The following is a 13243-nucleotide window of genomic DNA, read 5'->3' as shown; positions in this document are numbered from 1 at the left end:
TATTATTTGATAATTTACAGGTTCATGACTAGGATGCACAGTCCAGATTTCCTTGAAAAATGAGAGTCTTGTATCACATACCCGCGTGACATTGAAGCTTTCATATACTCAGAGTACACATTTCTTGGGAAAACAACGCGAGACTCAAACAAAAATATTACCCAATCAACCTGCTCATAGATGCAATCACACACACACCTCTAGAGCAGGTAGAACTTGAACCTAGGCCTCCTGGCTCAGAGGTTCAGATACTGCCACTGCACCGCACGACCCTCCCCCCATCCCCACCTTCCATGAGTCTATTCTCCACCCTGGTCATCAACAGATGAGTCAATGTTAAATCATTAATTTAATTAGCACCTGAAAAAGGATCTCATAACTGGATCCAGGCTATATTTTGAAAGCATTCATAGCGAGTTCTATGAACAGACTACAATCTGTCTACTCTATTTCCTACAAGGCTTAAAAAGGGTACAATCTAGGCTAACATTTTAGTACAGTATTTGAGAAGTTTTGCATTATTAGAGGTAATGGCATATGAATGGCATGTTAAACCAAGGTCCTGTTAGATGACCAGGTAGATGTTAAACATTTTCAGTTAGCTATCCTAATGCCCCAATCAATAACCAATATCAAAACAGATGAACTATCATACATCTGCTCCTTTTAGTACCTTATTCTGTGTAAAATGGAAACAGCGATTGCATTTCACAACTAAGTTTGTAATATTTGAAGTTAAGCTAAACTTAAGTTAAGAAATGATATGGGACAACGCAAGTTCAATACATTATCAAACATGACCTAAACTTGGTCTTGCTATCTCATTTTAATATACAACCGCACAGGGAAAAAAAAAGAAATAGGACAAGGAATAGATACAAAGGCAAACTACTGCAGATGCTCAAAATCTGAAGTACAACACTGCAGAAACCCAGGTCTGGCAATAGCTATGAATGACGTGGAGGTGTTGGACTAGGGTGTACAATTTTAAAAATCACAAAACCAGGTTACGATCCTATTCCACAGCTACCTAATGAAGGAACAGCGCTCCGAAAGCTAATGCTTCCAAAATAAACCTGTTGGACTATAACCTGGTGTTGAGATTTCTAACAATATCTGTGAAGACAGAAATAGAGTTAATGTTTGATCTTGTATGACTCTTCAGAACTTTTTCCAGTGCTTTGGCATTAATATAATTGTAGCCGAATATTACTTCATCAGGCTTTTGGTCACCCTGCCACCCTACAATGTGCCTTGATAAAGCAGTAGATCCAAATAATATGCAGCAATTTGTTTTAATTGGCACCTTATCAGTCAGCAGTCTTGAACAAACGACAAAGATATACCTTAAATATACCAGTATATCTTGGCATTTATGCTGTAAATAGAGTCTAACAGTGATGTGTATACTCCTGCATTATCTTTCTATTCCTTAACTGTGTTTTTACATTGTAAAAACTTCAATACTTCCTTAATTTTCTTTTAGGGAAATTGATGTCTCAAAGCTTTGCTTGGTCAGGATTTACTGCGATTGCGCATACCTTGACTACCTGGAAGATTTCATCAATCGGCACACTCCTGTCCTGTAGGTGCTGGTTAGTAAAAGGTTTACTGTACACACTTTGTTTCCATGGTTATTCCTACTGTTTGCGACAGGACTTCAAGATTCTGATTGGATTTTTAGCCAAATGTCAGAAGGCAGAGCTCGGTCTAAATTCCAGCTCCTAGAGTGCACCCCAGAACTTTGACTCAGCAACAGTAAAGGGACAGCTTGTAATAGCATATCATGAGAGAAATATGCAGGTGGCAGAGATTCAATTATTCTGATAGCCTTGTATTTCTAGTTGGAAAGTACTTTTGCAGCAGATTAGGAGACTTCCTGTAGGGTACATTGTGGATGGTGTACACTGCTCTGCTACTTTGTACTGGAGGAGGGGGGAGTGAATCTTCAAGGCAAGTCAGTCAGTCAGTCGGCTACTTTGATCTGGATCGTTTCTACTTTAGATTGCCGTTGTGACTGCACCCATTTAAGAAAGAGGTCAACTTGTGCTTATAGATGGTAGATAGGCTTAGGGAGTTAAGACAGTTACACACTGCAGAACTCCCAGCCTCTGACCTGTTTTTATAGCCACAGTATTTCTTGGTTTGTCTAGTTCACTTTCTGGTCAATGTTAACCCTCAGATGTTTAATCTTGGGGATTCAGTGATAGTAATGCCTTTAAATATCCAAGGGAATTGGTTAAAATTTTCTTGTTTGAAATAGCAATTGCTGGATACTACAGTGGCACAAATTTAATTTGGTACTTATCAACCCAAACCCGGACATTGCCCAGATCTTGCTGCATACTGACTGCTTCATTATTGGAGGAGTTGGGCATGAAACTGAACATTATGCAATGAGTAAAAATCTCCCCCTTCTGACCTAATAAGGGAGTGAAGGTCATTATTGAAGCCATTGAAAAATCACTGGATGTACAAGACTACCATGAGGAACTCCTATTACAATGTACTAGGACCGAGATTATTGGTCCTGAACAATGACTTTTGTGCTCGGTATCGCTATAATTAGTGGATAGTATAACATACCTAATACCCCCCCCCCCCCCCACACCCCCTTCTTTTGATGTATAAATCAACAACTTTTGTCAAAAGATCTGCAACTTCATGATGAAAACAAAACTCCACCTTTTCCACTGAAGGTACTCTTACATTTCCATGCAGAGTATTATATATGTGATTAATGGAAATTTTTAAGGACATGAAAAGTTGTCATGATTTTGCCAATAAATACATTTTATTGCTATATTGTAAAAAAACAAAACAATAAATTAGCCATTAATAAGGTGATACTGGGAGATAGAGGGAGGTGGTGAGAGTTGCTTTTTGGACTGGATGCCTGTGACCAGTGCAAGGATCTGCACTGGGTCCATTTTTGGTTGTCATTTATATCAACGATTTGGATGAAAATACAGGAGACATGGTTAGTACGTTTGCGGACAACACCAAAAGTGGTAGTGTAGTTGACAGTAAAGGTGGTTATCTAAGATTACAGAGGAGTCTTAAATCGATTGAGTTAGAGGGCAGAGTGGCAGACGGATTTTAATTTAGATAAATGCAAGGTATTGCACTTTGTTAAAACAAACAAGGGTAGGACGTACACAATTAATGATAGGGCTCTGGTTGTTGAACACAGAGACCGAGGAGTTCAAGTACATAACTCTTTGAAATTTGCAACAAAGATAAATAGAGTGGTTAAGGTGGCATTTAGCACACTTGTCTTCATTGCTCAGACCAGAAAGTATAGGAGTTGGGATGTCATGTTGAAGTTGTACAAGACATTGGTGAGGCCATTGTTAGAGTACTGTTTATAGTTCTAGTTGTCCTGCTGTAGGAAGGGTATTATTAAAATGGAGACGGTTCAGAAAAGATTTACCAGGATGTTGCCAGGAATGGATGGTTTGAGTTATAGTGATGGGCTGGGACTTTTTTGTTTCCAATGGAGCATAAGAGGTTGAGAGTGACCTTATAGAGGTTTATAAAATCAGGAGCATACAAAGATGAATACCAAGGGTCTTATCTGAAGGTAGGGGAATTCAAAACTATTTTTAAGATGAGAGGAGAAAGATTAAAAGGAGGACTTAAGAGGTAACTTTATTTTTCTAAGAAGTGTCTCATCTGTGGAGTGAACTGCCAGAGGAAATGATAGATGCAGGCAGAGTTATAACATTTAAAAGACATTCAGATTGGAACAGGAAAGGTTTGGAGGGACATGGACCAAGTGCAGGCAAGTGGGACTAGTTTAGTTTGGGAACATGGTTGGCATGGACTAGTTGGTCCAAAGCGTCTGTTTTCCATGCTGTATGACTTTGCCTGTGGTTATATTTCAAAGGCAAGAATACTGATCCTTGGGGTCTCACCAAATGGTCTTAGTATCCCACCAGTGGAAAGCATCGCACAGGTTGAGAAGTACTGATCTACAAGATGGATTGCAGCAACTCACCAAGGCTCCTAGGCAGCACCTTTCAAACTAACAACCTCTACTACCTAGAAGGACAAAGGCACACTGAAAAGAATATTTGGAATTCAAAGTTTGTGAAAAGATTTGTAGCTCGGGTGCTCGTTGTTGTGGTTCTGTTCACCGAGCTGGGAATTTGTGTTGCAGACGTTTCGTCCCCTGTCTCGGTGACATCCTCAGTGCTTGGGAGCCTCCTGTGAAGCGCTTCTGTGATCTTTCCTCCGGCATTTATAGTGGTTTGAATCTGCTGCTTCAAATCTGCAGATTCAAACCACTATAAATGCCGGAGGAAACACCACAGAACGCTTCACAGGAGGCTCCCAAGCACTGAGGATGTCACCTAGACAGGGGACAAAATGTCTGCAACACAAATTCCCAGCTCGGCGAACAGAACCACACAACAGGATATTTGGAAATTGTAAATATAGAAATCCATGTCTATTGTCATTCACCCCTTCAAAAGATATATTTTATTAAAGACAAATTTTATTTGTCTCTTCCTTTGTCACATATTGTATCTCCATTTACTTATTCAGTTTCAGATGCTTGGTCCCTTAAATCATGTTTGTCCATCATTTCTTCTTATAAACATTTACTCTCCAGGTCTAGATCAGGGTCAGGCATTGCCAAAATTTGGGAGCAGAACAAAGATACCTAATGAAAAATGCCGCCCTGGACTCAAAACTTAAACTAACAGTTGACTCCAAATATAATTGATTCTCCAAAGCATAAAGGACATACGCAAATGAAGAAAAACAGTAAGCCTGAGCAGTAGCAGAGGAAAGAAAACTGAAAGTTGGTATAGGATGTAATTGGAAATGTATATGTAGTATAAAGGAAGCTGCAGTGACAATCCCAAACCAAATAGAAGGCATAAAAAGAACAGACCACATGAAAATTGGACAGGTGGCCTAGCAAATTAGTAGGGGACATTTAAAGAACAGATACATGTTGAAATACTAGATAATGCCCATCCATGAACCAAATCAGAAATTCTATACAGGATGAAGTCTTACTTGATCTGTTCAGGAGTTCCACCTGACGTTGCATTGGTGATGGCCCAAGCAGCTTCTTTCCTTGTCCGGAATTCTGCTGTCTGTAGGATAGTTATTAGGACAGGGAAGATATCGGCATCTATCACAGCCTGCAAATGTTATGGACAAAAGTTTGAATAAAACTTTTTAAAACCTTTTCTACCAGTAAAGTTATAAACTTACCTTTCCTATGCAAGTACAATATTTTAAACTTTAGAGAACCACCATTTGTCACAGGTAGACAAGGTGGTGACAGCAGTGCTTGGCATGCCTGCCTTCATTCATCAGAACATTGAGGATAGGAATTGGGACAACATATTATGGCTGGACAGGAGGTTGGTGAGATCACTTTTAGAATATTGCATACAATTCTGGTTACCCTTCAATTGGAGGGATGTTGTTAAACATTAAGGTGCAAAAATGATTTACAAGGATGTAGCTGGAATTGGAGAGTTTGAGCTACAGCGATAGACTGAATAGGTTTGTAACCTTGGAGTGGAGGCTGAGGGGTGAAGTTATAGAGATTTATAAATTCGTGAGGAGCATGGATAGGGTGCATAGACAAGGTCTTTTCCGCAAGGGGGCAGGTGGGGGGGGGGGGCGGGGGAGATTTAAAAGGAAACTGAGTAACTTTTTCATGAAAAGGATGGTGCATGTATGGAATGAGCTGCCAGAGGAGAAGGAAGCAGGTAAAGTTTAACATTTAAAAGGCAACTGGATGGGTATATGAACACATAGGGTTTGAGAGATACATGGGCCAAATGCTGGGAAATTGGATCAGGTCAGATTGGGATGTCTGGTTGGAGTGAATGAGATGGACCGAAGGGTGTTTTCCAAGCTTGCAACTCTACAAGTGATAACCCATTATCTGACAAAACTTCGTCATGGTATGCAGTTGACACCAGAAGATATACATTGTTAAAGCAAATACCACTGGAGAGAGAAAAATGTAGAGTTTAGTAATTGATATATGCGACAGCTTGAAGCATACCTGTATCTGTGCTCTGTTGCCTGCTGTAATATTGGATATAGTCCAACATGCTTCCTTTTTGATTGATTCTTTAGGGCTGCTCAATAAGTGCAATAAACTCTGTAAAGCAGAGCAATTTAAAATTACCTAGGGGACAAAAAAAAGAAAATAAATCATTAATTATTCACGTAAAATACTACTTAAATCAAGACAAGTGGTTTAGATATGCACGAACATAAACAGAGACATTAAGTTTGGTGACTGGATGTTGATCTCAGTCCAAGGTGCACTAGAATGAAGTGATTGGAGATCAAAAAGAGACTATTTTAAAATCTCATTGACCATGCAAACGTGTGAAATGAAACAACAGTCGGTACTGTAAAGTTGAACTCAAGTGTACCAGCATTCCAATAATCTTCAGGATATAACAAACCTGACATGCACCCTCTACTTCTGTATGCCTTCCTTTCCCACTCTGTCCCAGGTCTTTAACATGCTTTTGCCCACTTTGAAATCCATGTTAGAAACGTGCTTCGTATAGATCAAATCAGCTTGAAATGAGCACTATCCTGACCCTTTGTCCAAGTTTCATGTTACTTGAAACTGCTTAAGGTTTCACTTCTATAGAAGGCAGGCTAAGTAGGTAATTAGTTTTTGGAGAAGTTGGCTATCTTAATAAGGGTTCCACTGACACTAAATCTCATGGCAAAGCAACTAGCAAATACTTAATCACAGTACATAACTGTGCAAGTTTTCTCATTTAACCTTACTTAAGATGCTTGCTGAAATAGGTTAGTTCATTAATCTTGATGTAGAGTTAGACTTAAGTGAACACACCACCTTGATAAGGAAAAAGAACTGGTGAACTGAGTGGCCATTACAAATAGTTTGTTAGCTAATCGAGAGTCGAAAAGTGTGGTGTTGGAAAAGCACAGCCAGTCAGACAGCAGAGGAGCAGAAGAGTTGACGTTGAGCACAAGCTCTTCATTCCTGATGAACAGCTCATGCTCGAAATGTTGACTCTCCTGCTCCTCAGATGCTGTTTGACTGGCTGTGCTTTTGCAGCACCACATTTTTCAACTCCGATTTCCAGTCCTCACTTTCTCCTAGCTAGTCTTGAGCTTCATAAATAACTGACAGTGGAACAGAACTGCCATTGAAATTTCTGTGAATTAGCTTGAGACTGAAGAGGATATGTTAACGGGAGTGACGAGTCTGGTCAGGGAGGGATGCTTGAGATAGGATGATGAAGTGAAGATGAGGTAAGAGGAATTGACTAAGGCCAGAAAGTATGTACAAAAACCGCAAAAGCATGTGATTATATTAAAGATGGTAGGGTTTTCAATGCAAAGTTTATATAAAAAACAACACCTCAAAGCGTAGCTTGAAATAAAGTAAACTTTTATAGGCCAATAAAGGTCAATAATTTATCCAAGTATCCACCCTTGAAAGGGGTACAAAAGAACAAGACGTAGGAGGGTTCAGAGCAGTAGGCAATGAAAGATGACTCTGAATTCTGACTCCAATCAAACAGTCGAGGGGTTAAAGTCACTCAAAAACATTTGAACACTGAAGTGAAGTAGAAAAAGAGAAAGCTGTTTGTGATTGCCAGCTCTTTTGCTTGAAATGAACTGATACTTGCCTCCTGTCATAGATATGAGCCTTTACTGTAAAACAAGTCATGTTATATCCCATTTTAAACCCTTGTTAAACATTTACATCCCACTATTTTGAGGGACTCAATTCGGATTGGTTAATCGGATCGCAATAAATTCTGAAAGGTATTGGAGTGTTAATTCAAAGATTCAAACATATTACAAATGATTACACCTGTCACTATTACTGAAACATTTTTGTGCAAGAGGTGCTATAATGTTTAGCATTTTATCAATTGCATGAAAATAGCAATATTCATTGATATATTCATACCCTTCATCATTCTGCTTACATTTTGTTTAACAAGTCTGAATTATCCCTACAATATATTTCATTGATGTTTGCTCATTTCACTTTCCTCCACATACCTGAGTCTGTATGTCATCGCCTGTTACAATGTTCCCTACTGCGCGTAAAGCTGGTGATATCACCTTATAGTCACAGTGCCTGTTAGAAAAACACATGGAGAAAAAAGTTACCAAATCAAAACGCTTTAAAGTTTTGCTTTCATACTGAGACACTGACTGATCATCTAAAGCACAAAAGTTTATTTGTACTATGTAAAAGGTTGTAACTAGTTTTTCTAAGGGATGTGTACTGGGAATTGTAATATAGACAGATGTTAGAACAAATCTAATTGTAATGAGGCACATGTTGGAAATTGGGTTCCCCTTTGAAGTGGAATTCTTTTAGTATTTCATATTTAGTTTCCTGTGCAACAAAGATCACTGGCAAAGGAAAAAAGTCATAATATTTATTGAGCACCACATTATCCTAATATCAATAAGACGTTTGGGGAAATAGCATGTTTTGGTGGTAAAAGGAATGACAACTAGCTTTCAAATGGAGGGGGAAAAATAAGATGGCAGTTAACCATCTTAGCTTAGGCAAGGGGAGGATGCTGCCTTCACAGTTTTAATAAGACAGACACATTCTACACCAGTAGCCTGTTTGTTGTTCTCTGCTATTGGTGAGCCATTGTACTTTTTGTCAGACTAATTATAGCTGAACTTTTACTTCTTTAAAAACTTTAAAATCTGAAAATTTCTTACAAACTGATGTTTGCCCGTTTTAGCTAACTTTGATGAACTCCCAAAATCTAACATGTCCATTTCCAGTCTGGTATCTGCATAAGTGCAACATTGAACATTTTTAATATTTAAAGCATGATTAAGGAAGAAGTTGGAACTCTTTAAAAGTGATGCAATATATGAACGAGAAACAGAAACGTGAAATTATTTTCTGGCCACTAAAAATGAACAGATTGATTCACTTTCAAACACTCAGACTGACTTAATTACCTTGCTGACACAAACAGGAATTGGAGGGAATCACTAACTGGGAGCAGAGATTGCTGAGTAGGTGTAGCTGCTTCAACAAGACAGTAATGATATTGACAAATAATAGCTAGCTATTACTGAAATGCAAACTTGACACTTTCAACAATATCCATACCTGATGGCATGTAATTTAGATTAAAAATGATTAGATTGTCTGCAACACAGCTGGTGAGAAATGGTGTAAAACAGGGCAACTTGTTAAATCAGATTGCATTCATTCTGCATAGATGCAGTTGCAGAATAGAGTTAAAATGGGTTATCTTTCTTGCTTAAACTTGAAAATAGAAAGAAATTGAGCTCATTTCTCTTTGGAACAGGATACGTTTTTTTGATTTATCTATTCAACATGTTAGAGGATTTGTCTCACACGCTTCAGCATTATTAGTAAATGGACAGAAATACAGAGGAACCCTCAATTTTCTGAATACCAATTATCCGAAAATCAGATTATCCGAAGGAGACAGTGATCCAGACAGAAACATTATATCAAAGACTTGTGTCCAACAGTGTTTTGTTTACAGTGATTAAAAGTGCTGTCGGGAACAGTCCTGGACTGATGGGAGCGCAGGCACAGTCTCTAAACGATTCACCTCCCACACGCTCTCTCTCCCTCCCCACACTTTCCCTGGAGTTCTACACAGACATGTATCCAAAACACCCCTTCCCCAGATAATCTTTCCAACATTGTCCTGTACAGGGCAAAGGTGGAACCTGTTAAAAAGTTGCATTAAAAAGGTGTGTGTGCGCGTGTGCGTTATTTGTAGACTCACCCCCCAAAAAGACAGTAGTAACAACAGTCTTGTTGTGGGTGTCCAGTCCCGCTGCCCCAGAGAAGGGGCGGACGGGGGGCAGTGTTGTATGGGGTTGGGGTGGGTGGGGCAGGGCCTTGCATGCAGTGTGCTGCTGCCTAGTCTGAACAGGGAGCAGACTTAATAGAAAACTCCAAGCCCCAGAGGAAAGGTATTGAATCGATCAACCGAATAAAATCAATAATCCAAACAAAATAGTACCCACCCATCTCATTCAGATGATCGAGGTTCCTCTGTACTGGCTTCTAATTCTCTTGAAACAATTCTTGCATTTCAGAATCCTTCTAACATTGGTGCCTATTGATTTATTATGATAAAAAAAATCTGGCATATACACCCAATGACAACCAGTGCTTCATACCAGTAATGTTGCACCATTACTAATGCCATAACATCTATAGAAGGTGCAAGTTTCATTTAAAAGGAAACTCTGTTCGCTTCTGGAAGCTATTCTGTTGTGAATGCCAGTTAAAAGCTTGAGGGGCAAAAAAAAAAACCAAAAAAGTTATAAAATAGCTGCAACAAGAGAAGAGGCTTGGATCTCAACCAGAACATTTTGTAGTACAGAGGGTTATTATGCCATACTGGCAGTGTCTCTACCTCTGTGCCAGAAAACCTGGGTTCAAGTCCCACCTGCTCCAGAGATGTCAAAACATGTCTGAAGCGGTTACTTACAAATATTCTTTGAGAAACAGTTAATATAAAAAAAGGTCATTATGACCTGAAACATCAGAACTACGAAAAAGTTCTAACCCTGAAGTGTTAGTTTCTTTCTACAGATGCTGCCCTTAACTGAGTATTGCCAGCATGTTTTTTTCCCCAGAAACCCAGCATCTGTGGTACTTTGCTGTTGTGTATAAACACAAGGTTTGGTTTAATTATTTTGTTGCCAAAGGAATAACTTAAGCCTCCAGAATCTGATCCATGAACCAGTTACTTTGATAGGGATTTGAAAACACATTTTATTTGTAAGTTATTTGAACAATCTATAATGGTACTTGTACTCGTATTAAGCCTTCTTGCAAAGTAGTATGCCAAACTTCACTGATCTAAGCACAAACGTGAAAAGCAGTAACCATGAGAAGGCTGCGATACAGTGTGCAGAACTGAACCCAGGAGAGCCACTACCTTCAGAAACTGGATAGGGAATACATTGGAAGGAAACTGGTTTCTACAAAAACATTATGCTTCTACAAAGAGTGATTTTTCATCTATTTAGCAGTTCAAAATTATCAGAGGAGTATGATTGTACGATAAACAGATATAAAGAAAGACATTCCTAGCCAAAGAATTAAAATTAAGAGTTAAAAAATAACTTGCATCAATAGTTCCACTAATCTTCTGCAAACTCCTGAGTCTATTACTGCTTGGATTTTATCATTGGGCCCATCTGATAAATACGACAAAGCCCAGCAGGCATCAGCCAGAACGTCTATGTCATTGAGGAATAGCAGCCAGGACACAACACTGAGACAGGGAGATACCTAGGAAAGAAATACAATAGAATTCAATATACAGCTTATCTGTATTCTCCTGGGTAAGGTGTTATCGTGCTGACAATATCATTTCAGAGACTGAACAAAATAAAATTAAATGCCTACTGAAAAAAATATAGAACTGGCACAAAACTTGCAGCTTTCTAACTAATTTTAAGATATCTTAGCTGCTTTAATGCAATGTTCTCTGGTAAAACTCATGTACTTTGGGTGATTTGTCAAATATTTTGTTCTCGGAATGTAATATTTTATAAAAATCAATATTTAGGTAGTGAGTATTGAATACATGAAAATTATTTCGTGTTCCTCTTCACTGCATTCCAATATAATTGTGTTTTCACGATCAAATAAAATTCTATAATAGCATCACTGGGTTATTGATTCTCCAACTTTTAAAAAGAGAAGGCTTTTTAGGATGTGCTTCCTTTAATTGTCCATGCAAGTCTTCCTATATTGCCCAATAATTTTGATTTACCCAGTAACATTGATTCCCAAGTCTCTTGATGTCACTTACTGGCCAGTTATTGAGTACAGCAGATGCATCCAATTTTACCTTCCCTTTCTCACTGGATTTCATTCAGTGCTCCCTCCTACATCAGAGGTGAAACCCTGGTATTAGTGGATTCAAGGTTGTTGAAATGTTAATTTTTTGCTTTTGTTTCTGATCTTGCCCGATGTACTGGGTATTTTAACATGTTCTATTTTGATTTCAGATTCCCAGTATCATTTACAAATGTTGCTTTCGTAGGATCAATTATGTGATGACACTCCATGGTCTTGTTCACTGGAGCTCAGAACAAACTCTCAAAACTACATAGTATTAAATAAAATATTCAAACTTCACTCTTTCATCATTTCACAATACAAAAGCAGAGGCAGAAAATCAGTGGTCATCAGAACTGATTGGTTTGATTCACAAGTCAAGTTGTCTCACTCTTGGACTTTCCTTTAGAGAATCTAATTCCACAAAGGTTCAACATTTAATCACATGGTGAGCTTTGGGTATGAACTGGTACATTACTCTGGATATGTATACAAACAATTTATGCCAATGATCTATTTCATTCTTGAAGAGTGCTCTATATTGATTGCTTGCATATTTGCAAATTTACTCCTTAAAAACAACAGTAAAAGGCTACTTGTCAGTAGATTTTAACAAGCATCCTATAGATGTAAACTGTTTGAACAAGATTATCAGCTTATAGAATTGAAATATCGTTCTCTAAATCATAATTTTCACTCCCAAAAGAACAAAGTATACTGCAGCGTCACTGGATGGATACTACCTTTGAAAATTCTGGAGGAGGATTCTTCCCTCTACAGAGGTTTGACAATGCCCAAACAGCATTCCTAGTCATTGTCAATCGGTTAGGTTTTGATAGCAGCCTAAGCATTTAAAACAAATAATTAACATTAAAATAATTTTAAGTACAGAAATGCACATCTGAAAAGTCTTTCTTCATCTTTAAAATCAGAACATATGGTAATCATTATGTAAATACTTCTAGAAAGGTAGTTTTTCCCTGATCAGTTTGGCAAAGTTGATTGATTAAGAATCAGTACTACTAGAGATGGAGATTAAAATCTTGACACTGACCAGTGATTGGAAAGCTGCAGTTTAAAAACACAACCTTGTAAGATACTAAATGAATATTTTGCATCAGTATTTACTATGGAAAAGGATATGGAAGATATAGACTGTAGGGAAATAAATGGCGACATCTTGCAAAATGTCCAGATTACACAAAGGAGGAAGTCCTGGATGTCTTGAAACGGTTAAAGTTGGATAAATCCCCAGGACCTGATCAGGTGTACCCGAGAACTCTGTGGGAAGCTAGAGAAGTGATTGCTGGGCCTCTTGCTGAGATATTTGTATCAACGATAGTCACAGGTGAGGTGCCAGAAGACTGGAGGTTGGCAAAC

General features: G+C 38.4%; 1 protein-coding gene across 1 annotated transcript in view; it reads right to left on the bottom strand.

Annotated features, from left to right (window-relative positions):
• The window catches only part of LOC122555210 (importin subunit alpha-5), a 70769-nt gene that overhangs the window by 6271 nt on the left and 51255 nt on the right, over window positions 1-13243 (bottom strand). Inside the window, exons 8-12 of the mRNA XM_043700970.1 lie at window positions 12607-12706; window positions 11145-11308; window positions 8044-8122; window positions 6041-6166; window positions 5032-5159 (exon numbers count right to left, since the gene is read on the bottom strand). Of these exons, the coding sequence (XP_043556905.1) occupies window positions 5032-5159; window positions 6041-6166; window positions 8044-8122; window positions 11145-11308; window positions 12607-12706 (597 nt within the window). The remainder of the gene's footprint in view (window positions 1-5031; window positions 5160-6040; window positions 6167-8043; window positions 8123-11144; window positions 11309-12606; window positions 12707-13243) is intronic.

The sequence above is a fragment of the Chiloscyllium plagiosum genome, chromosome 12, assembly GCF_004010195.1.
Source record: "Chiloscyllium plagiosum isolate BGI_BamShark_2017 chromosome 12, ASM401019v2, whole genome shotgun sequence".
In the NCBI taxonomy this organism is placed as follows: Eukaryota; Metazoa; Chordata; class Chondrichthyes; order Orectolobiformes; family Hemiscylliidae; genus Chiloscyllium; species Chiloscyllium plagiosum.
This window is presented reverse-complemented; position numbering and strand designations above follow the sequence as displayed.